General features: G+C 47.9%; 1 protein-coding gene across 1 annotated transcript; it reads right to left on the bottom strand.

The window, feature by feature from the left end:
* On the bottom strand, nucleotides 1–26,010 carry MYOM3 (myomesin 3). The gene is made up of 37 exons (XM_054648304.2): nucleotides 25,913–26,010; nucleotides 24,100–24,234; nucleotides 23,885–23,959; nucleotides 23,122–23,287; nucleotides 22,660–22,817; nucleotides 20,949–21,044; nucleotides 20,147–20,235; nucleotides 17,875–17,919; nucleotides 17,537–17,677; nucleotides 16,879–17,040; nucleotides 16,491–16,632; nucleotides 16,203–16,402; nucleotides 15,892–15,945; nucleotides 15,622–15,749; nucleotides 14,835–15,018; nucleotides 13,217–13,391; nucleotides 12,552–12,673; nucleotides 11,823–12,010; nucleotides 11,586–11,712; nucleotides 11,008–11,186; nucleotides 10,819–10,933; nucleotides 10,390–10,546; nucleotides 9,967–10,076; nucleotides 9,482–9,526; nucleotides 9,223–9,359; nucleotides 8,036–8,180; nucleotides 7,493–7,552; nucleotides 6,780–6,847; nucleotides 6,437–6,550; nucleotides 5,720–5,807; nucleotides 3,882–3,920; nucleotides 3,603–3,708; nucleotides 2,704–2,867; nucleotides 2,109–2,145; nucleotides 1,978–2,000; nucleotides 1,835–1,890; nucleotides 1–1,121 (listed from the first exon to the last, which is right to left on the bottom strand). Exons 2-37 carry the CDS (start codon nucleotides 24,204–24,206, stop codon nucleotides 825–827), a joined length of 4,299 nt encoding a protein of 1,432 aa, XP_054504279.2. The 5' UTR covers nucleotides 24,207–24,234; nucleotides 25,913–26,010; the 3' UTR covers nucleotides 1–824.
* Nucleotides 26,011–26,377: the final 367 nt, after the last annotated feature.

The raw sequence follows: 26,377 nt of genomic DNA, 5'->3' as shown, positions 1-26,377 counted from the left end.
TTAAACTTTTATTTTAATAGAAGATAAAAGATAAAACATGGAACATTGCTTGGAGAGTGAATGCAGGAAGCAAATAGGATGTGTTATTTTTTCTTCTCACCAACTGCACAAGGATTTCTTCACTCACTCCAGCTCTCGAGTGGTGTTCCTTGCTGTCTGTGCAGACCTCACTGTTGATTTTGGAAGACTTTCATTAGATGTGTCTTGCAATTAGATTGCTTAATTCAAACAGAGCCTGTATCCCAGGGGTGGGTGACCTCTCTAAGTTAGCTTTTCATTCTTTTTAAATAGAGACCCAATGCTCAGCTTTCTCTTACCAACTCACCACCCTTTTTTAGTAGGTAATTTTAAAGAAGGTTCACACAGAAAGAACCAGATTTGTAATTACATTTACCTGTGAGAATTCCTGATTTGCAGGGTCATTTTTATGTGTGGAACATGTCCTGACTTCCCATGCACCCACAGGTGGAGTGATTTCACCATGGATGTACTCACAGCAGTGCTGAGATGTCACCAAGGGGTTGAGTTTAATCACACACACACAGGCTACAAGAAAATCTGTTACATGTAGTGATTTCATACAAAAACCCTCCACTGAAAGCCCCACGTGTGGATCCTCTGGTATTTCCCACACAGATTTACCAGGGCAGAGTCTCTGTGGAAGGTGAACATGCAGTGTACACACATGTGAACACACACACACACACACACAGAATTGTTCTGAACAACTGCCAAACCACTGAAATATTGCTACAATGAACACAGAGACACCAAAAGGCATCTGAAGGAGTTAAATTCCTTTCAAATTCAAGGAAACAATTCATTCATTTTGGCTTTTTTGTGGTAATCCCAGCTGGGACTTCCTGCTCTGTTGCTATTGGGATCTCCCCGTGTTTATAGACACTGATGGTGACCTGCCCTGTTTCAGAGCCATATTTATTCTTGACATAGATGCTGTATTTTCCTGTGTCTTCATTGCAGACTCTCTCTATGGTGATTGTGACCATTGAGCCCTTCACATCCATCTTGTATCTGTCCTTGAACTCGATGGCCTTCTCGTTTTTGAACCAGGTGATCTCTGGGTAGGGGTCTCCAGACACACAACAAGTTAAACACAGGGTCTGTGGTGAGACAGAGAACAGAAGTGGATTGTGGAGCTGTAAATGTGCAGGGAAATTCAGTTCATAGAACAGAAATGGATTGTGGAGCTGTAAATGTGCAGGGAAATTCAGTTCATAGAATCAGCATCATTTAGGTTGGAAAAAACCTTTAAAATTGAGGCCCTGCCAAGGCCACCACCGAACCTTGTCCCCAAGTGCCACATCCACACATCTTTTAAATGAAGAACAATAAAAATCCGTTCTCACATTTTCATTAGGTGACATTCCAACACTGATATCTGATATTCCTTTTCCTGATTTTCTCCAGTACAATCAGGATTAATGCCTGAATTCACTGGGCCTGACTCATGTTTGTCTCACTGGTTTTTTATAGCTCCCTGTGCTGTCAGGTGGCACTGAAACAGGCACATGGTGAGTTTGCAGTTACTTTGCAGGGGTTTTGTGCTGCCTGAGTAAAGGGAAACGTGACTCAGAAATGAAAGCAGGGAGTTGGGCTGATGGGAGAATCAGGCCCAGCACCTGAAGGCCTTCAGAGTCCAATCCTGTGAAAAGGGGGGACAACAGAAAGGGTCTGGCAGTGAAGGTGACCCAGGAGGGCACCACTTCCCACCCCGGAGTGCAGCAGCTCAGAAAAGCTGCAGAAAGGATCTTTCCTCCCCCTCAGTGATCCCTCTGTGGCTGTGCAAGGAATGAATGGAGTTACTCAATATTACCTTGTCCTCCATGATGGTGGCAACATCTGGCAGACCTTGAACGACTCTGGCACGGCCTGGGAGTGAACAAATAGAACCTTTTGGTTTTTCTTATCAGCAAACCTGGCTTTGTTTCACTGAAGGGAAGAGATTCATTTACTTACGCTTCTCTGCTATTGCTGCTTCCCTGAAAGGGAGAGAAAATGATTGTGGTTTTATTTATTAGCCATTATACTAATGTACAATGTGAGACTCAAAATAGATTGAGCTGTGAAAATATTTAGGAGGAACTTACTTTAGCCTCTTGTGCTCAGCCAGGGCATCTTCAAAAGCTGCAAGAATGAAAGGTTTTAGGGAAAGTTGCCTTTAGTTTTGTTCGACTCAGTAGATTCAGCATTAAGTTGTTGTTACCAGTGCTGGGATTATGTGGATAAATGTAATTATCCTCTAGATGGTACCTGCCCCTGCCTCAAGGAATCACAGCTCTGTGTACTGTTGAAATAAGTGGGAGTGAGTTCTCTCTTCCCAAAGAGAAGTTCAGAGGAGAAAAAACCTCCAACAGTTTGGAAAAGCCTTTGTAAACCTGGGAGTTCTCTTTTCCCAGATGCCACCTGTGAGCTCTGTTGTCCAGGGGAGGATTTGGACCCATCCCAGGAGCAGCTGCCCTGCTCTCATCCTTTCCCCAGCACTGCCAAGGCTCCCTAAAGGCCTCAGTCCTTTCTCCTGCCCACTTCCCCTCTCTCCATGTTCTGTGGGCTCTTCCCTGTCCTCCTCACCCCAATTCCACAAGGATTCCACTTGGAAATCAGCTCCAGCTCCAGAAGGGAGAGGGGAATCCCTGCCCAGCTTTGAGGGCTCCTGGACAGCAGCTCAGGAGGGCCTCAGCTCACCTTGCCCAGCCAGGTCTGCTGACAGTTTGTGGGAGCTGTTGCCATCGAACATCTCCAGGGTGTATTTGCCCTTGTCAGCCTCCCTGGGCTCCAGGATGTGCAGCCAGATCTGGTTCATGGTGCTCCCAGCTCTCGTCCTGTCACGGCTTTCCAGTTGTTTCTCCCTGAGTGAGCAAGGGATGGCATTTCAGTCCTGGTTAGCAGAGCTGAGAAATCACTTTTTTCTAGTGGGAGTCAGGATTCATTTCATGGAAAGAGGAAATCCCATGGGGCTGGACTTGGAGGCAGTTTGCCAGAGCTTCATAAACTCTACAAAAGACCTCCTAGTTCTTATTTAAGGGATTAAATCCCATTTAGATGTTGAATATTTGTAAGTATTTAGCCCTTGAATGTTATTAAAAGTTCACCTCCTTATCTACATGTGTAGGTGGTATCTAATAAAACACCAACTCTCTATTTAGGAAGACGTTATGAGGCTAAATTATTCAGTGTTTGGGAAGAATTTTGTCATTTTGGGAATATTTTTTATTCAGAGTGGGGGAAGAAAGTGGTTAAGGAAAAGATGAAGTAGTAAAAATAAAGTGTTTGAAAAAATTCTGTCTGTAACCAAGGAGGCTGTAACTGAGCAGTATCATAAGTGCAGCATCATTATTATTCTAGGAAAGATGATCACTTCTAAATATTTCTGCAGTGCTACCATAAAAATAACATGACTTTCCACTCTGGAATTCCCAGACATGTTCCAGGATGGGAGTGAATTGTGGATTTCAGCCCTTACTCAGACAAATCCACAGCTGCCTGAAAAAGTTTATGGGCTCAGGCCCAAATGTTTAATTTTGGATAAACAGTTCCAAGGAACAGTCCTCCAGAAGCTTTGCAGATATTTTTTTGGGACTTACTTGTGGTACCAGGTGGTTTTCATGTAGTCTGTGTAGTACTTGACATCTGTGTAGATTTTGATGCCCTCCTCAGTTGGCTGAATTCTCAGAGGTGTGGCAGAAAGAGCTGGTGGTGTAAGATAGAGACTGAAATGGAGGAGGAATGCCCAGATTGCCCCGCTCCAGGCTGAAAGCCCAGCCAAGGAGCAGGGAGGGAGGGAGGGGGTGGTGCTGTGCTGGTTCCACAGCCAGGGACGGCTGTGCCTTCCCAGCCCTCCCCTCTGCCGAGAGCTCACGTACCACTGATCCTGCACAGCTCCTTCAGAAGCTCCTCAAGGGCTGAAAGACAAAGATTGAAGTGTCTAGAAATACAAATCACAGCAAAGCACCTCCAATCTGCCAATGAATTTCACTGTGGTTGGGGTGTTTTATATCCACGGGTTATTTGCTGTCTTTTTCTGTGGCAGAGCTCACTGGGAATGGAGTTTTTGCCTCTGATTCATTTGTTTTCAGATGCTGGGCATTTCTTACTAAATTTAGATGCTCCTATCTTCCTTCCCATTCACCATGTGCCTCCCAGACAGGAGATTTATGTACCAGGTTCACAGGATGGATTCCAGATGTGGGGGTGTCATGGTTTGACACTGGCACAATGCCAGTACCCCCATGAAGATACCTTCTCCCTGGTAGCTGCTGTGAGATGTGACCAGGAATAAGCAATTAGGAAAGAAAACAGAACTTTATTAACTACTCTACAACTACAAATAAAAAGGAACACACACACAGGGAGAATGAAAACCCCACAAATGCATTTCCTCCTCCCCCCACCAAATTTCCAACACAATACATCCATTCCTCAAATCACCAGCTCTCGGTCCAGCACCACCTTTAGACAATCAATCCTCAGTTCATCAAGAGGAGAGGAGTCCTTCTTGTACCATGGGCTTCCCCTGGAAACACAGCTGAAGCCTCGTGTGTTTCCGTGTCACTCGTGGCACCGCCCGGAGTACATCTGCCGTCGTGACCTCTTCCTTTCATGTCCAGTGCTCTCACCACTGAACATGGACCAGAGCTGCTTCTAGGGTTGTCTTTTAAGGATGCTCTGTCCCGATCCAAAAGAGGCACAGTCTCTCCTTTGGGACACCTGTCCCCACAGTCTCACCTTTGGGACACCTGTCCCCCCCCATATTTGTTCACCCCCTGGGGCCAAGGGGCACCAACACTGAACCTTCTTGGTTCTGAGGCATTGCCTCCCCCTGGATGCAGTCTCTGTATCACAAGGAACATGGTTCTGTCCATGGCTATACAAAAAGAGTCCAGCAAAAGCCACTCCATCATCTCTTCCCACTAGGATTCTTCTCTACTCTTCTACTATCTCTCGCTCGCCCAGACCTCTCTCACACTTACATTTCCTTCCTCATCTTCCACTCTATCTTCCAGGAGAAGTCAATGATCTGTAAAGTTCTCATTCTCCAAAAAGGGGTTAAAAGCTCCTACAAGTGGCCGGCTGCACCCCCCCTTCTTCTCCGTCCCAGCCGTGCTGCCGGCACAGGCCCACGTTTATCCAGTTTCAAGGTCACAGTCTCAGGCAGCGGCTCTTTCTCTCTCTCTCTCTGTGTCTCTCAGGGGGGGCTGCCCGGTGGCTCTCGGTCTCTCTCTTTCTCTCTTCCACCCTCCCACCCCCGGGCTCAGGCCTACCTCTCCCAGCCACGTGGCTTTTCCCCTCTCCCTGCCCAGCCAGCAGCTGGGCCGGCGGAGAGACCCGAACTCTTTCCCGCCAGAAACTCAAAAGGACCCTCCCAGGGTCCTCCCAGCAATTAATCTTGGGCAGCAGAACCTTCTGATTGATTCTGGGTTGGAGTGACTGAAACATCCCTGAGCTTTTATCTGTGGGGCTTGGCAGAATTTATGATGCAGTGCTGGTTGGAGAAATGACTGCAGGTGGAAATGACAGCAGCATGTAGAGCAGGAAACTCGTTAAATTTGACCAGTCATTTTTTTGTGTGGGTTTTAACTCCTGTAAAAGCACTTAGGACATGTAGGTTTTATAGAAAGTGAGGATAGTTGGGTTTAAATCCAAAATGAACTCAGGGCAGGGGTGTGAATGTGTCTTAATGTGTGATCCAAGGTGCTCTTACCTCCTTTGGTGAGGTCCAGCTGGGTGGAGTCCTCTCCTCGGTTATCTGAAACCACTGCTTTGTACAGGCCCTCATCTGCTTTGGTTACCTACCAAACACGTGTGTGCATGTGTAATATTGATTAAAATAACCCAAACAAAGGCCAAAACAAACAACACCCCTCCCAGAGAAATCTCCCCTATCACTGAAACAGGGCAGGATTTGGAAAAGGGAAAAAGCTGAGATTCATTCCTTCCCAATGAGTTTGGTTGAACTGAGCAGAAATGAGGGGGAAAAGGGTAAATTTGTCCCAAAAGCTCCTGTGAAAGGAGAGGGGGGTCTGGTTCAGAAGCTGTTGGTTTTGGGGGGTCAGTAGCTCAGCTTTTGCCTCAGTCAGTCCCTGTGTGAAACTGGCTCTTTCCAGCCTCTCAGGATGGGTTAAACGTTGAACAGCCACCCACTGTTACAAACATCTTATTTCCTATTAGGAGCTTCAGATCACAGCCTGGAAAGGGACCTTAAAGATTGTTTAGTTCCAACCCCCTGCCATGAACTGCATTTGACCTCAGATTCAGAGCCTGACTGGAACATGAGAACTTTCTCCTACTTTGCTTTTCTCAGCGTTTCTTTCCCTCAGTGGGCACTGCCCAGAACCCACATGGAACATGAATAAGATCAGCCCATTTTTTTTTCTTTTTGCCATTTTCCTGTGGACCCCTGAGCTGTTTGGTGTTTCACCTTTGGGATCTGCAGAGTTCCCATCCCAGTCTGTGGATCAAACACTCCACCAGCAGCTCGTGCCTTGTGATTGAAGAACCACTGGAAGCTGGTGTCCTTCCTCAGGTTTGTTGCCTGTTTGAAGCCAATATTTAGAAGTCAAAATCCATTTGATTTCTTAATTCTTGGATGTCCTAATATGAATCATCACTTACATTACTCCAGAATCTGAGAATTTCCCTTCTTTGTTAAAGTTTCTGCCCAAAAGAAACCATCTCCTTAAAGTCACAGCAGCAAAGCATTTGCACTGCTCATATCCTCTGAAAATTGCACCTAAAACTGAGTGCTGAAGGAATTCTGTTACCTTGCAGGTGAGGAGCACTTCACAGCTCTCCAAAACTTTCCATGTCAGGTTCTCTATGAAATGTGGACCTGGAAAAGAAATGCAATCTCTCTCGTGGTGCCTTTGGGGATTTCCTGCGGGAATGGTTCCATCTAGTGCTGGATTCCCGCAGTGCACCTGGGAATTCCCCAGGTTCGAGCGAACAGGGAGGGGAAGCTGAAATAAATTCCTTTGGATCCTTTCACCCCATTCTGGGCAGCTTTGAACCCGAGAAGAGACTGTATTTATAACGTGCTGTCACAGGCACTAACAAGTGAATATTTTTAGCCTCACTAGCAGGGAATCACATTTCCAATTGTAGTATTTTTCCAATGAACTTGTTTTATAAACTTCTTTATTTATCAACATAAGATGGGAGGTGAAAGTGGAATGCATGGATCTTTACAAACTTAGCTAGAAATCCTGGTTTTTAATTACAGAATGTGTATTCAGGTTGGGCAGTTTTCAGAGTTTGAAAGTGTTCAGTGCTCCACTGATAAATCTGCCTAGCTTGGCTAAAACTAGTTCATTATTTGATTTCTAAGGGCAGGGCAAAGTATCTGAAAACAAGGAGTCTTATCCTGGGGTCCTAATCAGCTTGAATACTGTGTCTAAAAAGATGATGGAGTGAAATAAATTCATTTTTGCCATCCTGGCCTCATTCTGACAAGTCCTTAACCTCTGGCTGACCTTACCCTGCTTTTTCTTCCATTGTCTCCGTTTTGCTTCAGCTTCTTCTGCCACTTTAGCAAAAGCTATGGAACAGCAAAGGACAAAGTCAACAACCCCCCATTACTGGATATTCCCTCTACAATAGAGATATTTCCTCCTTGTCCTTATTACCTTTAGTGCAGTGAACCTGCTGCTAAATACACTGAATTTCCAGGCTGATCCTGCCCTGAGATAAATGACTACACAGTCTCCACTCTGCTGCCAAGGCACAGTTCACCACTGCAAGCTAATATGTAAAATATTTGGAAGGAAGAACTGAGCATTCCACTTCAGCACACTGCTTTTATCATCAAGCACCTATTTATAAGACTAAAAGCTTTAATTTATGGTAAAGAGAGATTCAGATCATTTCTGAAATGATTCCTGGACTTTAAATCTGGGCTAAAATTTGCTCTCCCCAATCCCAGTGTGCCGTTAGAACTGTTGGAAATACTTTGGCGCCTTAAGTGCCTCACAAAGTTTCCACTGAGCATGGCAGTCTATATTTGATCCTGAATTTCACTTACATTCATCTATGAGAGCAAGAGTGAATTGATTTTTGGCTTTCCCATCTTTGAGCTGGGCTGTGTACATCCCTTTGTCATCAGCACAGAAATCCTGGATTATCAGTTCCACGAGACCTTTCTCTTTCACAAAGTTGATTTTGTGTGTCTGTGTAAAACAGAGGAAATAGGAGAAACTGAAGAGATTTCCACAGTGGAGCTGCTCCTGGCACAGCAGATATTGCAGTTATTTTATACCTGTATCCTTATAAACTCCCCTCATGTTACAGGATGAGGAAGGCAGAGCTCTGTGCTGTGCCAGGCTGTGGGATTCATGTTATTTATGTGTGTAGGAATGGTAGAATTGCTTCCAGCAGAGACAAAGTCCTGTAAAACCACCTAACCCAAACCATCCTTCATGGGTACTACAGAGCTGAAACCAGAGTAGCTGTGATTGTCAGAGGCATGGGAGTGTTGCACTTGGCTGTAATCTGTGATGTGCAGTTCCACACTTGGCCAGGGTGAGGAATGTTTCCCCCTCTTGCTGAGGTGCAGGTACCACTGAGCTCCTGCACCAGGAGTGCCTGGACACAAACATCGTCACTCTGCCTCACTGCCTGTTTGCTCTGAGCAAATATTGTCCTTGCAAGGAGCCTCATAAACGGTGCAGATCCCTGTCAGCTCTCCAGTGGAGAGGAGACAGATTTTAGAAGAGATAAAGCCTTGGATAAACGTGTTACATGTTGATTTAAGCCCCCAGCAGGGCACTGACAGCTCTGAACTGCTCTGGCCTGGACCTGTCCTTTGTTCTGGGGGTCCTGGTTGTTGTCTGGGCATTGCTGCTCTGCACTGAGCTGACAGCCCATGATTTATATTTGTGCTTCATTCTCAACTGTTCTCCCCTCTGGTCCTCTCATTCCAAGTATTTTTTAAATGTTCTAATATTAATTTGATATGGGAGGACAAGGAGGAGGCCTGGACATTTTTGTGGATGTTTGAGGAGGTTGGAGGGTGCTGTAACACACAGGGTTATTTTCAGTGCTTTGGACTGAGAAATAAATCTCTCCCATCTGCTCTTAGAATTCATGAGATTTGCCTGCATTCAGTTCAAAATCCCCATCAAAATATCTGATGGCAATTCAGAAAACTGGGAACGTGCCATGTCCAGCAGTGGGGAAGCGAGTCAGGATGAAATGCAGAATAAAACCTACTGGGGTACTGGTGAGCTCTTTGTCGTTGAAGATCAGGTGCAGCTCAGCGTTCGGGGACAGCTTCTCCACCTCCAGCCACAGCCGCACTTCCCCTTTCTCCAGGACGTCGATGTTCCAGCCAGATATCAGCCTGATCACTGGGGAGCAGAGAGAGGCACCAGGGGAATCCCAGGCACAGGGCCTGGCCCAGCCAGGCCTCTGCTGGCTTCCCTTTTCCCAGGCTGGCCCCTGCTCGTGGCTTTTTGCTGCTTCAACTTACGTGGGTTCCTGATTTCGTGGCTACGTTTCAATAACTTGTCCAGATCTGAAATGCAGGGAATTAAAAGTCAACACTCAGCCAAAACAAATTAATTGTATCATTTTAATTTAATTGGTTGATGAACTTCATGTCAAAGAGAAGATAAAACATTCAGTAATGGGGAGGACTGGAAAAGGTGGTGAAGGGAATTGTTGGGATCAATTCAGGGAGCGTGCTGAAGTTATAAATCATTGTCACAGTGTAGCCAAATGTGAAATCTGAACTGCAGTGGAAAAATGACTTTGCAGGAGCATGGAATCTTTCCTTAGGGGACTGTAAAAGAAACTGCCCTTGAGCCTTCAAGGAATGGGAAACATCTTTTTAGTGATACCATTAAGTGACATTAGTCACTCACTATTCTTCTGCAGGAAACTTTCCTCTAAACATCTAAGATTAGAAAATGAGGGCACCTTAGTTTTTTGTTGTTGGCAATTAGCAGCTTTTACCTTCTTTTGTTAAAGTGCAGCTGGCAGAGATATCATCATCTACATCTGTGACTTCCACCGAATACACACCCAGGTCCTTTTCTGAGGGTTCTTTCAGTATCAGTTTTGATCTAGAAGTAAAAAGAATAATAGCAAAAATTATATCTTTTCCTCAGAAATGATGTCTCCTGGGACAGAATTTGATACACCCAGAACAGGAAGTGTGGAACTCATTGGAATTTATGACTGACTCTGAGGAGCAAGGTAAAGATATTGGGGACAGGATGGCAGCTACTCCCAGATGGCACTGACCAGCTCATTTCATGGGCTGCAGGGCTGGCAGTCAGGGAAGGGACAGGGAAACATTTGGCTTCAGGCTTTTCTTGGTGTTCAATGTGTTCTTTACTCACCAGTGCATTTTCTCAGTGTGCATTAGATGCTCACCTATTGCCTTTCTCTTCAATCTGGACTCGGTCAGGGTCTGGAGGTCCCTCATAGTCCTTTGACCAGATAAATTCAGAGGAGTCATTCTTCTCAGGAGCTTCAAAGGCCATGTAAATGAAACCCTCTTCATCCACCCCGACTTCAATTTCATTTGTGCCTGGATGTGTGAAAAAGCCACAAAACATTCCTTACCAAAGCAGATCAGGGCTGAGCTTCTGCACGTCTGACTCAAAAAACAACCCCCAAAACCAAACCACACAGAGCACAGTTAGAGCTAATTAATTTGGGCAGCTTGATTTGTTCATCATCGTTTTACTGAGAGTGTTTCTTGCTGTGAAACAAGCAGCTGATGCATCACAAAGCAGATTTTCACCCAAGTCATACATTTATTTACAGAGTGGCCCAGTCTCATGGCTTTTAGCTTCATACCAGGTTTGGTTTTAGCCACCACGGGGTCGGAGGGGAGGGAAGGGGGCCCAACTCCAGCCTTGTTCAGCGCTCGTACTCGGAAAATGTAGCACTTGCCTGTTTCCAGGTGTGACACCTGCAGGGAACACCACCAGGAATTCATGTCAGAGCAGGACAAGCAGCACTAGGACACTAAGGGCAGGTACAGACCTTCATGTGGGTGCTGGCTGTGGGCTGCTTGTTCATCTGTTTCCACTCTTCTGAGCCTTCTTCACACAGGTCTATGAAATAGCCTGTGACCGGCCCTGCCCCCAGGTACAGAGGAGCTTCCCAGTGCAGCTGCAGGGAGGAGTCCCTCACCTCTGTGCACCTGACATCGTAAGGAGGGCCTGGCACAGAGGGAACAGGGAAACTGCAGTTGGGCTGGGGTCAGAGAGCACAGCTTGGGGTAGCACTTGAGTAGTGGGTCTGTAGGAGATGGTTTCTATGGTAATTAGGGGTAGGTTTATGAAATGGCATCACCAGCTGCTTTAATGGTATTTGCTGTGGTGTAAGGAAAAGGATTTAGAGTTTAGATCCTGATTCTTCATTCTCTGGAAACAATATTACTAAAAATACCTGGGTGCTCTATGTATGGAACAACACCCTGCATCACAACACCCTTGGAAGTGTTTTGTGCTTTTCTGTCCTGGGAGCAACCATTTCTGTGGTAGAAATCCCTTGGAAGAGTGAGGAGATAACCAGCTCAGCTGGTGACATTTTCCTGGATGGTTTTCCACGAGGGATACCTGGCTCTGGCATTGTCCATTCCTCACATCTGAACAGGTCACTGGGCTCGGACACGTCCCCAACTCCAGCCCTATTCACGGCACGGGCACGGAACTCGTACAGGTGCCCCTCCTGCAGGCTGCTGACCTTGGGGTGCAGAAGGACAGGCATGGTCAGTCCAGCAGGACACTGAAGGAGCAGAAGCAGCCCAGCTCACCCTTGGTGCAGCTGTTCCCAGCTGTGCCCCAGATGGATACCGTGCAGACGCGCCCAGGAATCGGCCGAGCGTTGACTTCGTGCCACTCGGGCTCCGAGTGCTCGTGCTGGTCCAGGAAATATCCCAGGATCTTTGTTCCTCCTTTGTGCTTCGGGGCTTTCCAGCCAATGGTCATCTCAGCCTTGCCACAGTGCAGCAGCACAAAGTCCCGAGGGGCCGAGGGACAGGCTGGGCACAGAGGGACAGACGGAACAGCAGGGGACAGACAGAACAGCAGGGGACAGACAGAACAGCAGTGTCAGCACAACGTCCACGGTCTCACCTGGGAGTCACAGCAGAAGCCTCGGATGTGTCTCAGGAGGTCCCTTGCCTGGTGCTTTAGGGTTTGTGTGGCAGAAAAGGTGGGAGCAGTGGGTTGATAGAATGGGGGACATGGAGGGTTAGGTCATGGATGGTGTCGTTGTAGGATTTTCTAATTTTCCTGGGAAATTCCCAATGTTGGTTTCCAGACATCACATAACGGAGCACTTTAAATGGTCACTTGTACCCAGAGCCAAATTAACACCACAGATGTAACACACTGCTAGGACAAAATGCTAATTAATTAACTCTGTCCACGCTTGGCAAGTGTACTTGATGGCAGAAGCTGCAGGGTACAGGAAAATGAGTTCCCTTTTGTTTTGTTTCTCAGACACTGTCACCATAGCAGGCAGTGGTGGCTGTGCCTGACAGGTGGGGTTGGAGGGGTTTCATTTTGGTCACTACTCACCAATTGCTGGCCTGACAACGATGGGATCTGTTTCTGGTGAGCTCTCACTCAGTCCTGCATCACTGACAGATTTCACACAAAACACATATTCCTTTCCAGGCTGCAGCCCAGGAACAGTAAATCTGGGAGAGCAAATTAATATGTTTGTGTTTGCCTGTGCACAGGTAAACAGTGCTGAAACAGATATCAACACACTTTAATAAGGCTTAGTTCTTGCAAAATCATTATTTGTCATTACAAATGAATGTGTCACATGAAATGGCTCCAGATAACTCACAGTGGCTATGGATCAGATGGAGATGAATCACCATGGGCAGGGAGATAAACAGCACTTTTTAATGGACTTTTTCTGCTTGATATGTGACCCCCACAGCTGGAGAGTGACTGTAAATTCTGCATGGGACTGACACCAACTTACTCTAGTGGAAAACAGGCCAACCCATGGAATGTGGTTCTGCTGGTGCCCCAGGCTCAGTGGGGCTGTACAGCCCAGGCCTGGAGCAATCCTGAACCCTCTGAGAGGCCCTGCTGTTGCTGTGCCTGCCAGCCTGTGCCTGGGGACTGTAGGGAGGTCTTTTTTTATCTGAAACACGACTCCAGGCAGAAACAGAGGAATCCAGGTTGGGCCCCTGGCCTCCCTCAGCAGAGCAGAGAGCTGCACTCACTGGCTGCCTGTCACTGGTTTGTTATTGACTGTTTGCCACTGCTCCGTGCCCGTCTCCCGGCAGTAGATGTAATACCCAAGGGGCTCTGGGCCCTCCTTGGGCTTGTCCCACTGCACAACAACAGATGTCTTGGTGTCTCTGAAGGCCAAAACCTGAGATGGTGGAGGTGGAGGAGCTAAAAAAGGGAAGAAACAAAAAAACACAGACAAAAGTAGTGAGGGTTAAAATCTATAATTTAAAAAAGTCCAAAGTATTATAAATAAGTTGGCCTGTTTGATTTATTCACCTTTTCCACAGCACCATTTTCAAATTGTTGCCCAGGGAAGCTGTGGCTGCCCCATCCCTGGAAATGCCCAAGGCCAGGCTGGATGGGGCTGGAGCAGCCTGGGATAGTGGAAGGTCCCTGCCTGTGGATGAGCTTTGAGGTCCCTTCCAACCCAAACCATTCTGGGATTCAGTGGAATTAGAGCAAAATGCCATGGACAGGGGTCTCTACTCTACAGGATCTGTGCTTGGGTTTGCCAGATGACTTCTTCCTCTCTCACTGATTCCTGTAGTTACCTCACACAGCCTCCTCTGAAGCAGAGGAAAAACAAAGCTCATCTGTTGATTGTCCTTGGCTCCACCCTGAACTGGGACCTGCTCCTCTCTGCATTTCCATCTATGAGTGAACCCTGGAGCAGCTTCAGTGTGGGACAACGCACAAATAAAGAGTCAGTGCTCATCCCTCTGCAGAAGAGAAACACCAACAGGAGCCTGTGGCCCTCTTTCTGTAATCTCAGTCCAGGGAGAAAACAGCCCAAAGCAGCCCTGCAGAGGCTGCTGGCATTCCTTCCACACTGTCACCTCCCTCACACCATGCTGGAAGCATCCTTGGATTAAACACAGGCTTCCACTGCTCCTGTTCTATTAAATGTAATTCCCCTCTCACTGCTTGCTCAGATTAACACTGCCCTGACCAACTGCAAACCAATTAAAGGAGGATTTAGGGCTTCAGGAGATTTCCTTATATCAAAGTACTGCTGTGTAACCATAGACCATGAAGTTTAGAGGGGAGCGTGGGCAGGGGATCCCCCTCATTGCTGGCAGCCCATGCCCTCTGTGGGGCTGGTGCAGGAGTTAAAACCATGAGGTTTAGAGGGGATCTCCCTCGTTCCTGGCAGGAGTTAAAACCGTGAAGTTTGGAGTTTTATTTTACTTGCCTTGCACTAGGAACCCTCTGCAGGGTTAGTGCAGGAGGTAAAACCATGAGGTTTAGAGGGGATGCCCCCCATTCCTGGCTTGGGGCAGGCACGGCAGAGCAGAGTTAAAACCATGAGGTTTAGAGGGGATGCCCCCCTATTCCCGGCAGCCCATCCCTCTGCAGGGCTGTTACAGGAGTTAAACCCATGAAATTAGAGGGAATTCCCCCATTCCCGGCAGCCCATCCCTCCGCAGGGCTGTTACAGGAGTTAAACCCATGAGGTTTAGAGGGAATTCCCCCCATTCCCGGCAGCCCATCCCTCTGCAGGGCTGGTGCAGGAGATAAAACCATGAAATTAGAGGGAATTCCCCCCATTCCCGGCAGCCCATCCCTCCGCAGGCTGGCGCAGGCACGGCAGAGCAGCGCTGCTGTTACCGGGCTGTGTCCCGGCGGGGACGGGCGCGCTGGGCACCGAGGGATCGCTGATGCCGAACTTGTTGACGGAGCGCACGCGGAACCGGAAGGATTTTCCCTTCTCCAGCCCGAAGAGTGCAAATCTTGGGGAATTCGCTGGCGTCTCCAGGTTCACCATCTGCCAGGAGCTGCTGCCTACGAGACACTGCAAAGGAAAAGGAGATGATTTACAGCTCCTAAAGTGAGCACAAAACCCTCCTGACCAATAACAAAGCTGGGCTTTGTAGGAAAGGAATTTTTAAAAGCTCCAAACAAAACACAAACCAAAGCCATAAATTATATATTTCTCGTTGATGTACCCACAGTTTTCACCCTTGGCAGCAGAGGGCCCCTTTGCTACAGGAGGTTAGAAGTAAGGATGCATAAATGGAGACGGGCAGAAGACGTTAATTAACCAACAGAGTGATTAGTGGGGAACAGGACAGTGAGATATTCTCAGTTCTTCACAGCTTTTCCCCTTTCAGGGCTGTAGGGCAGGAACAGTTCTTCCTGTTAGAATTCTGCCACTGTTCTGTGCTGTTAAAATTCCTCGTCCATTCCTTGTTAATCATTAGTCCTTGAGCTGTGTCAGAGTCAGGGCCATGGCTCAGGGCACCTGTGGGGCTGGAGGAGGCTGAACCAGCTGGATTTGAGGCTGGATCTCCCCAGTTCCTCTCTGGGAATGGCCTCACCTGTATCATGTCCCACTTGAGACAGAAATGGTTCTGCTCTGCAGCTCCCCTCCTGTGTGATGTTATTATTTTCTTACCTTTTCCACATAGTAATTCAGTGGCTCTCTGCCTCTTGGATCTGGTTCATCCCAGGCCAAAGCCACATAATCCTCTCTGACCTCACTTGCACGGACATTGGTGGGTGGCAAGGGAATTTTAATGTGTCCTATGGGAAGGCAGAAAAGGCTTTAGTGATAATGTGGCAGGAAAATTAAAGTTCTTTTACAGTGGATTCTGTTCTCCCACTATAAATTAAGATTCTTCAGTATAAAGAAGGAGACAAACACTTTGGGGAAATTTGAACTCACCCTCCAGGTCATCCTTGGATATTTCTATGGTCCTGCCTTGATCATATGGAATCACTGCAATGACAAACAGGGCACAGTTACCCACCCACAGGAGGTGCCTGGGGAGAAAGACAGAACCCAGGGCTGGCTCATTGGTTCTGTGCACAATTATAGACATTTTATGTCACAAACAATGGCATTTTGAGCTCTTTCTGTTCAGAATACTCCCAAGATGGGCTCGGCAGAGACATTTGTGGGCATGGGGACGATCTGGACAATCTGCACTCCGTTACTCCTGCAGCCTCCCGTGGTTCTGAGGGTGTGGTACCAACCTGTCACTCTCTTGTCCCTGCTGGAGTCCTGGGTGGTGACAGGGTCACTGGCCCTTGAAGGGTGGCTGGTGCCAGCCTTGTTGACAGCCTTGACCCGGAACTGGTACGTGTGTCCCTCTGCCAGGCCCAGCACTGGGCACCTGCAGCCCCTCACAGGCTGGGCACTGCACTGCACCCACTGCTCCGAGCCAGCCTCACACCTGCAAGGACACAGGGCCCACGGGGCCCCTTGGTTCTATTTCCACCATAACATGGGGGCTCTGAGCTCTGACACGATGCCTTACACACCTTTCAATGAGGTAGCCCAGGATGGGGCTTCCTCCATCATCGCTGGGTGCTACCCAGGAAAGGACCAGGCAGTCTTTGTTCACATCGTGGCACCTCACGTTGAGGGGGGATCCTGGGGCACCAGCTGTCAGTGCTGCAGCATCTGCAAAACACCAGGGGAGGCTGGGTAGCTTCTGTTCTTTTCCAGAATTTTCATTGAGGAGATTAATTTTAAGTGTTTAAGGGCCTATCCCAGTAACACAATGTTTTACTACTGAAATCATCAGTGAAAATAAGATTTGGTCATTGTGGTAATTGTATCCACACACAAAATTAGGAGCTGTTTCCTTGTGTGTGAGGGGAGGAATTCCTTTATGCCAAGACCTTAGGAAAGGAGACCTGCAGGTACCTCTGACAAACACATAAGTGGTCTGCTCCTTGTATCCCTGCAGCGAGGGGACACGGATGGTGTAGAAGCCCTCGTCCTCCTTGTGAGCACACAGCACTGTCAGAGAGGCCTCAGACCCCTGGCACCTCAGCTCCTGACCCTCTGAGTCCTGCAGCAGCTCCCCTGTGGAGCAGAGAAGGGGAAGGAAATTCACCTGGATTTACCTGGTTAGGAGTGGCGATATTTATTCCCAAATGCCTCAAAAAGCACAAAATGGGATGAGGGATCTCTAAGACATTCCTGGATTATTTTTGTGCCTCCAAATTGCAGCTGTGGACTCTGATCCACAGAAAGACCCAAGCAGAACAACACAGAGAACCCAGAAGTTTTTCTGACAGGAGAACCACAGGCTTTTCAAACTAAGGCTGTTCAGATATTCTTATGAACAGGAATGTCATTACCTCCAAAACGTTTCAATGGCATCATCCTTTACCAATGGGGAAAAGACAAACATTAAATAGTAACACCTGTAGCTTGAGCAGAGCTGAGAACAGCTCAGCAATCCTGGATTTTAATAATTTTCTTTTTTTTTTTTCTGTGAACATTCAATCCCAGCTGTGAATTCCAGTGGGGTATTCCCAGAGGTAAATGCACATAAACTCAGCTGTTGCCTACAAACCATCTCTGAACCAGGTGATGCCTCCTTGGTGCTCCAGTAAATCAGAGGAGAAGTAACAGGAGAGGGTGAAAGGCTCCTTTTCTCTTGCAAATAAGGGTTTCAGTGGAAAAGCAAAATCTGCCTCTCTGGCCAGAAGGGATCCTGTGCAATGAAAGTCAGCATGATAAAGAGACTTCAGAGCCTTCCTCCTGCAGTATTTTTATTGTCATATATTTAGAGTGAGCCTTGCACACTTTGCATGTGCAGTCAGGCTGACAAGAAAAGCTCTCAGGGAAAAAAATAATCAAATTGCATCAGGCTATAAAAATAATTAATAATAACACCAATTATTTACTCACTTTTGTAGATTTCTGAATCAAATCCTGACGCCTTTCCATAATATTCTATAAGAGAAGAGGAAAACACATTTAGCCAATCTCATGGAGTGTTTATCTTCTTAATAACACCCAGTGATGCTCAGCAAACTGTTTTACCCTCAAGCCAGCCCTTGATTTGAACCTTTAAAGTGTCACCATGGGCTCAAAGTTCAATTCATTTGACCCCTGATGCCCTTCATGAGCCTCTGGGGATGTGTCTGCAGAGAAATTGTTCCATGAATGTTCCAGGGGATGCAATCCTGCTCCAAATGCTCTCAGTTATTCAGAGCTAAGGAGGGCTTTGTCACTCTGCCTTTTCAAGCAGGCAAGTTAAAACCAAATTAAATAAAGATTTGAAGAAAAGCAACCCCCTGGGTTCTAACAGCATTCCCAGAGGATGATGTGGGATTCTTGGAAAGCACCAGTGGGACCTTGGGATTTAACCAAAGGAAAGGCTGTTTGTGCTGAGACAGAGGCAGTTCTGGAGCTCAGGGAAGGATGTCCCCAAATCAGCTGTTCTGGGTTCTCTGGAGGTGTCACAGCTCCTCCAGCTGCTCTGGCCTCTTGGCATCACAGCACAATGTGATGCTGAAATCATCTGGGGCTGAAAGCCAAGAACTGCTGCACTCAGGATGAACCTGAGGCACTTTTCTCTCAAGTCACAACCAATGCCCATAGAATAAAGCCTGTGCTGCCAGTGGTGAAGTTTGGCTGTAGCAGACCAAACAATGAGGAGGGAGTGTGACCACTGGAGAGGAGGGAAATACAAAGCCCTGGAGCTGAAAGAGCCCTGTGAGACCCTCAGGGCTGCCTCAAAGAAAGGGGATCCCAGGGACCCTCCCCAGGCACCGAGGCCTTTGCAGGCAGCCAGGGCCAGGGGAGGAGATGCCAGGGCCTGCCTGGGCACCAGGAATGTTCCCAGTGGAGGCAGGATTAGGCCTGGCTGTAATCTCTATTTTCAGAGCAGTAAATGCAGAGAGCAGGAGGAAGACTCGGGTTACTGGGATGGCTCAGTGTCTGCAGGGCCTGCAGTGCCTGCAGGGCTTTGTCCCTGGGGAGGGCCAGGTTAACCAGGCTCTCAGAGGTGAGGAGAGCTGTCCCAGCCAGGCCTTTCTGTGCCACAGCCCCTGTTCCATCCTCATCCTGCTCTGAACCTAAAGGTCCCACAGGGGATTGAGAGCAGCAGGTTATTCTTGGCATGGAATTTTTCCTTCAGGCTGCTGCTTTGTGGCAAAGGGCAGCTCCTGTTGTGGCCACACTGTGGGAACCTCCTGGTGACTTTTCCTGCATTAGGGTGGGGGGAATTTAGGAATGTGGGAAGGATGCAAATGAAGGTTTTCTGGGCTGGTGTACCTGTCCCTTTAGGACTGGTAAATGCCTGCTGCATATTTCCAGTTATGCTGAATTTTGGCACTGTTTAATTAAAGGAGCTGAAAGGTGTGATAATACAGTGCTTTTACATTCCTGGAGGCACAGTCTCCTTGTGAGATCTGCATCCCAGACAGAATTCAGGTCAAAATATGGAATGTGAAAATAAGTGTGATAACAACACAAGGCATGGCAGAGGGCTCTGTCAGTCCCACTAAAGGGAGTAATTGTCTGTGGTCCTGTAAGGCTGTTCTGTCCATGCTTTTTATTACTAAATTGTAATTTATATATAAATAGATGGAATATGAACAGCTAAACTGTGATCCTGCAAGACTGCTCTGCGTATTTCCTAAAGCTTGAGATTATTTTCCTTTTTAAGTGCTGGTGGTTTATTTATTTCCTTCCCCATGTCTGGCTTTGGCTGTGCACAGTTTGTACCTATGGAGTTTGTGCCAGTCATTTTAAGAACAGCCCAAATCCAAGAGGAAAATCTTGCATTTGCCCTTGGTAGGTGCTGATTTCAGGAAAGAATGGGACATTCTCTGCAGTGATGCCCTGAGAGGTCCCACTGAGAGCCACAGTTCTTGGGGAACCATTTCTTGCTTATCTTTAGCAGACTCTCTGTGAGCCTGTTGAGTTCCACCGTGGGGCTGGTTCACAGAAGAAATAAGCACCTAAATTTAGTACAATTTTATCCCACTGAAAGGGCATCTGTGTCCATATGGAATCTGAAAGGAAAACCTTTGGCTGGGCCCAGAAGTGACTGAGGAAGAGAAGCTGTTCTGTCCTTTTCCAGAGTGCCTGTGTGTGCCTATCCAAGAATGGAAATGTTTGGAAGACCCTGCAGTGTGGGAAAGTTGAAACCCAAAGGAATATTTGTACTTACTCCTGACAAGCACTGTAGCAAAGGAATAAGCTTCACCATATGGATTCTTCAACTCCACACTGTACTCAGCAGAATCTTCCATGGAGCATCTGAAAAAAAAAATAAAATTTTCCCTCCTTCATATTTCACAGGACAAATTCAAAGAGGTTCACCTTTAATCCCAGGGATGTTTGCTTTTCATCCAGGAGCTGCATTTCCTTTCAATTACAAGGATTTCTGGTACTTTGTCATCAATTTTTTCTCTTGAGACCCAGAAGGAAAATATTTTAAGTACTGAAGAAGCAAAAGGCCTGTGGAACACTTGATTGCACTGAAGATTTGCATTTGTCTGTCACTGATAATTCATAGATCAGAACTAATGTTGCTCTGGTTACACTGATCCATCCCAAATCACATTTTTTTGTCTGTTGATGAAGTGCTTAATGTGCATTCCTTACCCTGAAGGAAAACGTGTTGCTGATACATAAAAAGAGGGCAGAACTAAATTAAGCAATTTAATTTTCTTTGGTTTTGGTTTATTTTTCATAGATTTTTTAAACCTTGTGAACTGCTGTGGAGATTGGCGAAGGTTTAGCTCAAACACAACAGCCTAAAGGCAGGCAAGGTCGGATTCCAGAAGGATTACTGGGATTGTTTATCACACACAGACTGGGAATTTAGGGCGAGCAGGGCTCACTCAGCTGAAGGAGCAGCTCAGCCAAGGGCACAGCCCGTACCTGCTGATGTGCAGGGTCAGCATCCCAAGGGCACAGCCCTTACCTGCTGATGTGCAGGGTCAGCATCCCAAGGGCACAGCCCTTACCTGCTGATGTGCAGGGTCAGCATCCCAAACTGATTTTTCATCTTGTATTTTCCTGCTGGGGCTCGGCGGGGATCGATGGGGATTCCGTTTTTATACCTGGCGGAAAAGAAGGGAATTGGCTGTGAGGGAAGGACCCACATCAAACAGCACAGGAAAGAGGAGCAGACACAATTCCCTCTTTTACTGATCTCCCTCTTCAATCCAGACCAGTCTGGCAGTGAAACCCAGAGCCCTCCATGGTCCTGTGTGGCTGCTCAGCCCTGGCTTTACATCCCCTGCCCTGCAGCTCCTGTGAGTGAGTTCACAGATGTCTCTTCCTTGTGTTCCCAGGGATGTGTGGGAGGTTCAGATTCTCTTTGCTCTCTGAATAATTCAGGGAGGTCGTTCTGGAAGGACACAGGACACGCAGAGCTCCCACAGTGGCAGAGCTGCTGCCCACGAGTTATTAGTAATGCAAATGTTTGCACACTTGAACCTTCCAGAGGAGGAATGGCCAATCACTTCAAACTGATCAAAATACACTGTGCAAATTGGGCTTTTGAGGTGATCTTTCATTTATTTCTGGTATTTATGGAGTGTGCTGCACTCAGGCCCAGTCCATAACACTCTCCCCTGAGGTTGGTTAATATACAAAGGGAGTAAGTGACAGTTGTGTTGTATTTTACAAACTGTAGAAGCAGCAGCAGCTTAATGCTGAAACTCTCATGGTGTCTAAGGCAGCCAGGCCTTGTTGGGGCATTGTTGTGGTGATTTAGTGCTGAGAGGAGGTTCTGCTTTTTGAGACTTAAATCCCAAGTCTGCCTGTGGGAAAAGCAAACAGAGAAACCTCCATGAACACCAGCCCTGTCCCAGAAGGGTCCAACAGGAACCTCCAGGGAATCCTCCACGAGCACCAGCCCTGTCCCAGAAGGATCCCACAGGAATATCCAGGGAATCCTCCACGAGCATCAGCCCTGTCCCAGAAGGATCCCACAGGAATATCCAGGGAATCCTCCACGAGCATCAGCCCTGTCCCAGAAGGATCCCACAGGAACGTCCAGGGAACCCTCCACGAACACCAGCCCTGTCCCAGAAGGATCCCACAGGAACGTCCAGGGAAATCTCCATGAGCACCAGCCCTGTCCCAGAAGGGTCCCACAGGAACCTCCAGAGAATCCTCCATGAGCACCAGCCCTGTCCCAGAATGGTCCAACAGGAACCTCCAGAGAATCCTCCATGAGCACCAGCCCTGTCCCAGAATGGTCCAACAGGAACCTCCAGAGAATCCTCCATGAGCACCAGCCCTGTCCCAGAAGGATCCCACAGGAATATCCAGGGAACCCTCCACGAGCACCAGCCCTGTCCCAGAAGGGTCCCACAGGAATATCCAGGGAATCCTCCATGAGCACCAGCCCTGTCCCAGAAGGATCCCACAGGAATATCCAGGGAATCCTCCATGAACACCAGCCCTGTCCCAGAAGGATCCCACAGGAGCCTCCAGGGAATCCTCCACGAGCACCAGCCCTGTCCCAGAAGGATCCCACAGGAATATCCAGGGAATCCTCCACGAGCACCAGCCCTGTCCCAGAAGGATCTCCCAGGACGGTCACTGCTCAGGCCCCCATGTCCCTGCTGCTCCAAGCCCTCTGGCCCCTGAGGTGTTTCCTGTGACCCCTGCAGCTGTCCCTCCCTCCCTCGTGTGCCAGGGCAGGCTGTGCTGGCAGTGCCATACCAGGTGGCCTGTGGCAGGGGGCTGCCCAGGGCGGTGCATGCCAGGGTGACATCCATGCTCTCCCAGACGGCGTGTGCCCGCAGCGGGATCCAGAGCAGGGGCGCCCGCGCCGCGCGCAGCTCCAGCAGCTCCTTCTGCAGGCAGGCCTTGTGCAGAGCCTGTGCAGGAGACACTGCTCAGGGCAGGGCAGGGCAGGGCAGGGCAGGGCAGGGCAGGGCAGGGGGATCTCACGCAAACTCTCTGACACCAGGGACCTCGGGCTGTGTTTCAGTGGCAGGGGTGCAAGGCCTTTGGTTGGAGGATTTTGGGGTTGTCCTAACACCTGTTTTGGTGCAGGATCACAGCTTTAGCCCTGTTGGCATCTGGTGCCAGAGTTTGGGGTTGTCCTAACACCTGTTTTGGTGCAGGATCACAGATCACAGCTTTAGCCCTGCTGGTGCCAGCAGAGGGGTCTGTTCTGACCTTCCTGCGCAGGCCCTTCCTGTCAGCCCTCACTCGGAGCTGCCTGCAGATCCTGATGAGCTCCTCTTCCATCTTCTCCATGTCATTCCCAAAATGAGTCCTCTTCTGCCCCCTCTGTTCCAGCTCCAGGAGCTCAGCTTCCCTTCTCAGGTTGTACTCCCTGGAACTGCATGATGATAAAAGCCAACAGAAATCAAGATAAAACTTTTTTTCTCTTTTTATAGGAGTGTTTTTTTGTTGTTGATAGCACACTTTTTGGTTAAGTCAGGAGTGGTAAGGACAAAACCACCGGCTGATGGGAGTGTGGGGAGGAATGTCAGGGAATGATCCCCCACAGGAACCAGCACCCCCAGAAGAGGTCAGATTTCCATGGGGACTGTTTGGCCACTTCCAATGCTGGGGAGGAAGCTGGGAAAAGGATCAAAGGGAGGAGAGATGTGGCTGAGATATTCTGGGAAAGAGGGAGAGTCCCATTTGTTACTATTCTTTAATTAAATCTGTCAGTATTTTCCATTTATTCCTTTAAAATCTGGTTTCTCTCACAGCCCTACATGTGAGCAGGGCAATGTTCCTCATTATCACATGGCAGCATCATTTCATTTCCTGCATTTTAGTTGAGGCCTGGTGTTTTTAAAGGAAGAACCTCTGGCTTGAGTCTCTTCTTTTTGCTTCCAGCAGAATAAGTTGGGAGCTGTGCCCCTGGTGCAGAGCTGCAGTGTTGCCCACAGTGGTTATATTGGAGTTACAGCAATTCCTGACTTACTGAGCTCTTTCAGAGGTCAAGGCCAGGGCAGCTGCTATCGACAGGTCTGAAAGGCTGAAGGTCTCCTCTTCCTCACTTCCAGGTGCAGGTTCATGGAAAAGAATCCAGATAATATTCCATCATTTCACAAACTCAGCATTCTACAAAGCCATGAATGTGTAGAAAGGCCTGTGTGCACCTGATGGACTCAACCTGTCCCTGACTCTGGGACTTACCTGGTTTTAAACCTTTTTTTCGTGGTTGTGGAGCTCATTTCCAAGCTGTGTTTCCTCTCCTCCTTCTGCTCCTCCTCTCTGTGGTGGAAAAAGGCTCTGGTTCCCATGGTGGGATGTCAAAGCCAAACTTTCTTACTGGAATAGATTAAAACATTCAAATCAGACACTTCAACAGAATCTTTTAAAGTCCTGGCTTTGGTGTTCAGGGGCTGTGAGTGAGGTTCATATAAAAATATTTTCTGACATCCATGCTGTGAGAGGGGTTTGCTCCATGCTGCTCCTGTGGAAAGTGGGATCAGGGGGAGGAATGGAGTCTCTCAAGGCAGCTTTTTCTCCTGTTTCTCCTGTTTCTCATCAGGACTCCTGGAACGGTTTGTGTTGGAAGCTAAAGCCCATCTGATGGGCAGGGACAGCTCCCAGCAAACCAGGCTGCTCCAGCAGTTCCAGGTGCTGAGGCAGAGCTCTCCCTCCTGCCCCAGATGTGTGATCCCCCTTGGCCAGGCTGCACACAGAGCAGTCCCAGCTCAGCACTCCAAGAGGAAAATGCTTTACCCAGTCCTGTGTATCCTGAGGGAGCACTGAGTGTTTCTGCTGAGCTCTTAGGGAAAGGATGAAAAACCATGGAGCAAACAGCATCCTCCCAAATGTCAGCCTGCAAGGCACGGCTCAGGAGCAGCAGGATTTTCCCAAGGAAAGCTTCCCAAAGAAATCCCAGTGCACAGGGGGAGCACAGGGGCAAACATTGGCACTCCTGGCTCCCCTCCTGTTCCCAGCCTCTGCTCTGGAACCCACAGCTCTCTGCTTTTAGTCTCTGACTAATGGGTGGGCATTAAAGGCAATTTTTAAAGTGGATTCCTCTTCACCTCCCTGTCCCTACAGTTAAATCCCAACCACCCAGCAGGATCCTGGCCCTGGCACGTTCACAGGCTCTAAAAGCTCAGGTTACTTTGGAAAAGCAGCTTTGCAAATGTAATTGTTGCTGAATAGAATTTGTTCAAGCATAGCTGTAAATCTTTCCCTAGCTCGTGTTCCATGACTGAAATTTTCCCTTGGCAAATTTTCCACCTGGATTTGAGCTTTGCTGCTTTCAAATCTGAACCTGATAAAAATACAGACCCTCAGCTTTTCCCAGTATAATTTTCTTGTACAGTTTTTTTACTTGTACAGGCTTCTGTTGATGTAAATAAATTTCTTATAAACAGTCCGTGGAAAAGCAGGGTTGTTGTGGTAAATGCAAAATATCCCAACATGCAAATGAAAATACAGAATTATCTTGATAATGTTTGCTTTGTGGGTACAAACTTTGGAAGAAACAACAAATGCTGACAAGTAAAAGAAGAAAATGAAGCAGGCTTTTATGAGAAAAAAAAATAAATTGTAATTTCATAGTTTCTGCTGTCTTCAGAAGTGATTCAGCTGCAGAATGAGTCCTGTCAGCCTGGGCATCAGAGCCTTGTTTCCATGCTCATGAATAATTACTGATACAGATTCATTTTTACTAAATAATGGGTTTTATTTTTCCCTGAACAAATTTCATTGTTTAATAATCACTATTAAAACCTACACTTTTCAATTCAAATGCAGATTATTTTCTAAACATGCCAGTAAAGCAGAGCAGAGTCTGGTGAGAAAACATGAAGCAAACCAGGATTTTCATAACACCACTGGAAAAACAATCATTAAAGCAGATACAATCACAAAGCACAATCCACTTCTGCAGTGCAAAGCTGTCACAAAAACAACTGATGCTGCCCTGGAGATCCTACAAAATGCAGCATAAACAGCAATTTATTGGCAGATAAACCCAACTCACCGGTGAAGGCTGAGGGAGAGCCCCTGTCCCCAGGCAAGGCAAGGCACAAAGGAGGTTTCCTTGTCCTGCTGGTGCCTCGAGGATGACTGTCCCCAGAGGAATGCTGCCCATGCTGGAGTGCCCACCCTGCAGTCAAATATAGCCCTGCCAGCCCTCCCTGGACAATGGGGATGGCCCAGCTGGGGACACTCACTGCCCCTGCAGTGCCCACCCAGCGCCCCACTGCCCAGTCCCTGCCCTGGGACAGGTGCCTGAGAATCCACAGCACTGCCCTGTGCTCTGCTCCTTTGGGATCCAGCTCACAGAGCATCTGAACTGGATTTGGGATATTTTAACCCTGTCCAGGAATGGCCCTTGGGGTCGCCTTGCCATTGCTGCCTGACAGAGGGAAGGCATTTGCTTTGACATCTCTTAGGGAATGCCAGCTCCAGGCCAATCCTGGCAGTGTCTGATTGCAGCTCCAGC

Source organism: Agelaius phoeniceus, chromosome 22 (genome assembly GCF_051311805.1).
Source record: "Agelaius phoeniceus isolate bAgePho1 chromosome 22, bAgePho1.hap1, whole genome shotgun sequence".
Classification (NCBI taxonomy): Eukaryota; Metazoa; Chordata; class Aves; order Passeriformes; family Icteridae; genus Agelaius; species Agelaius phoeniceus.
This window is presented reverse-complemented; position numbering and strand designations above follow the sequence as displayed.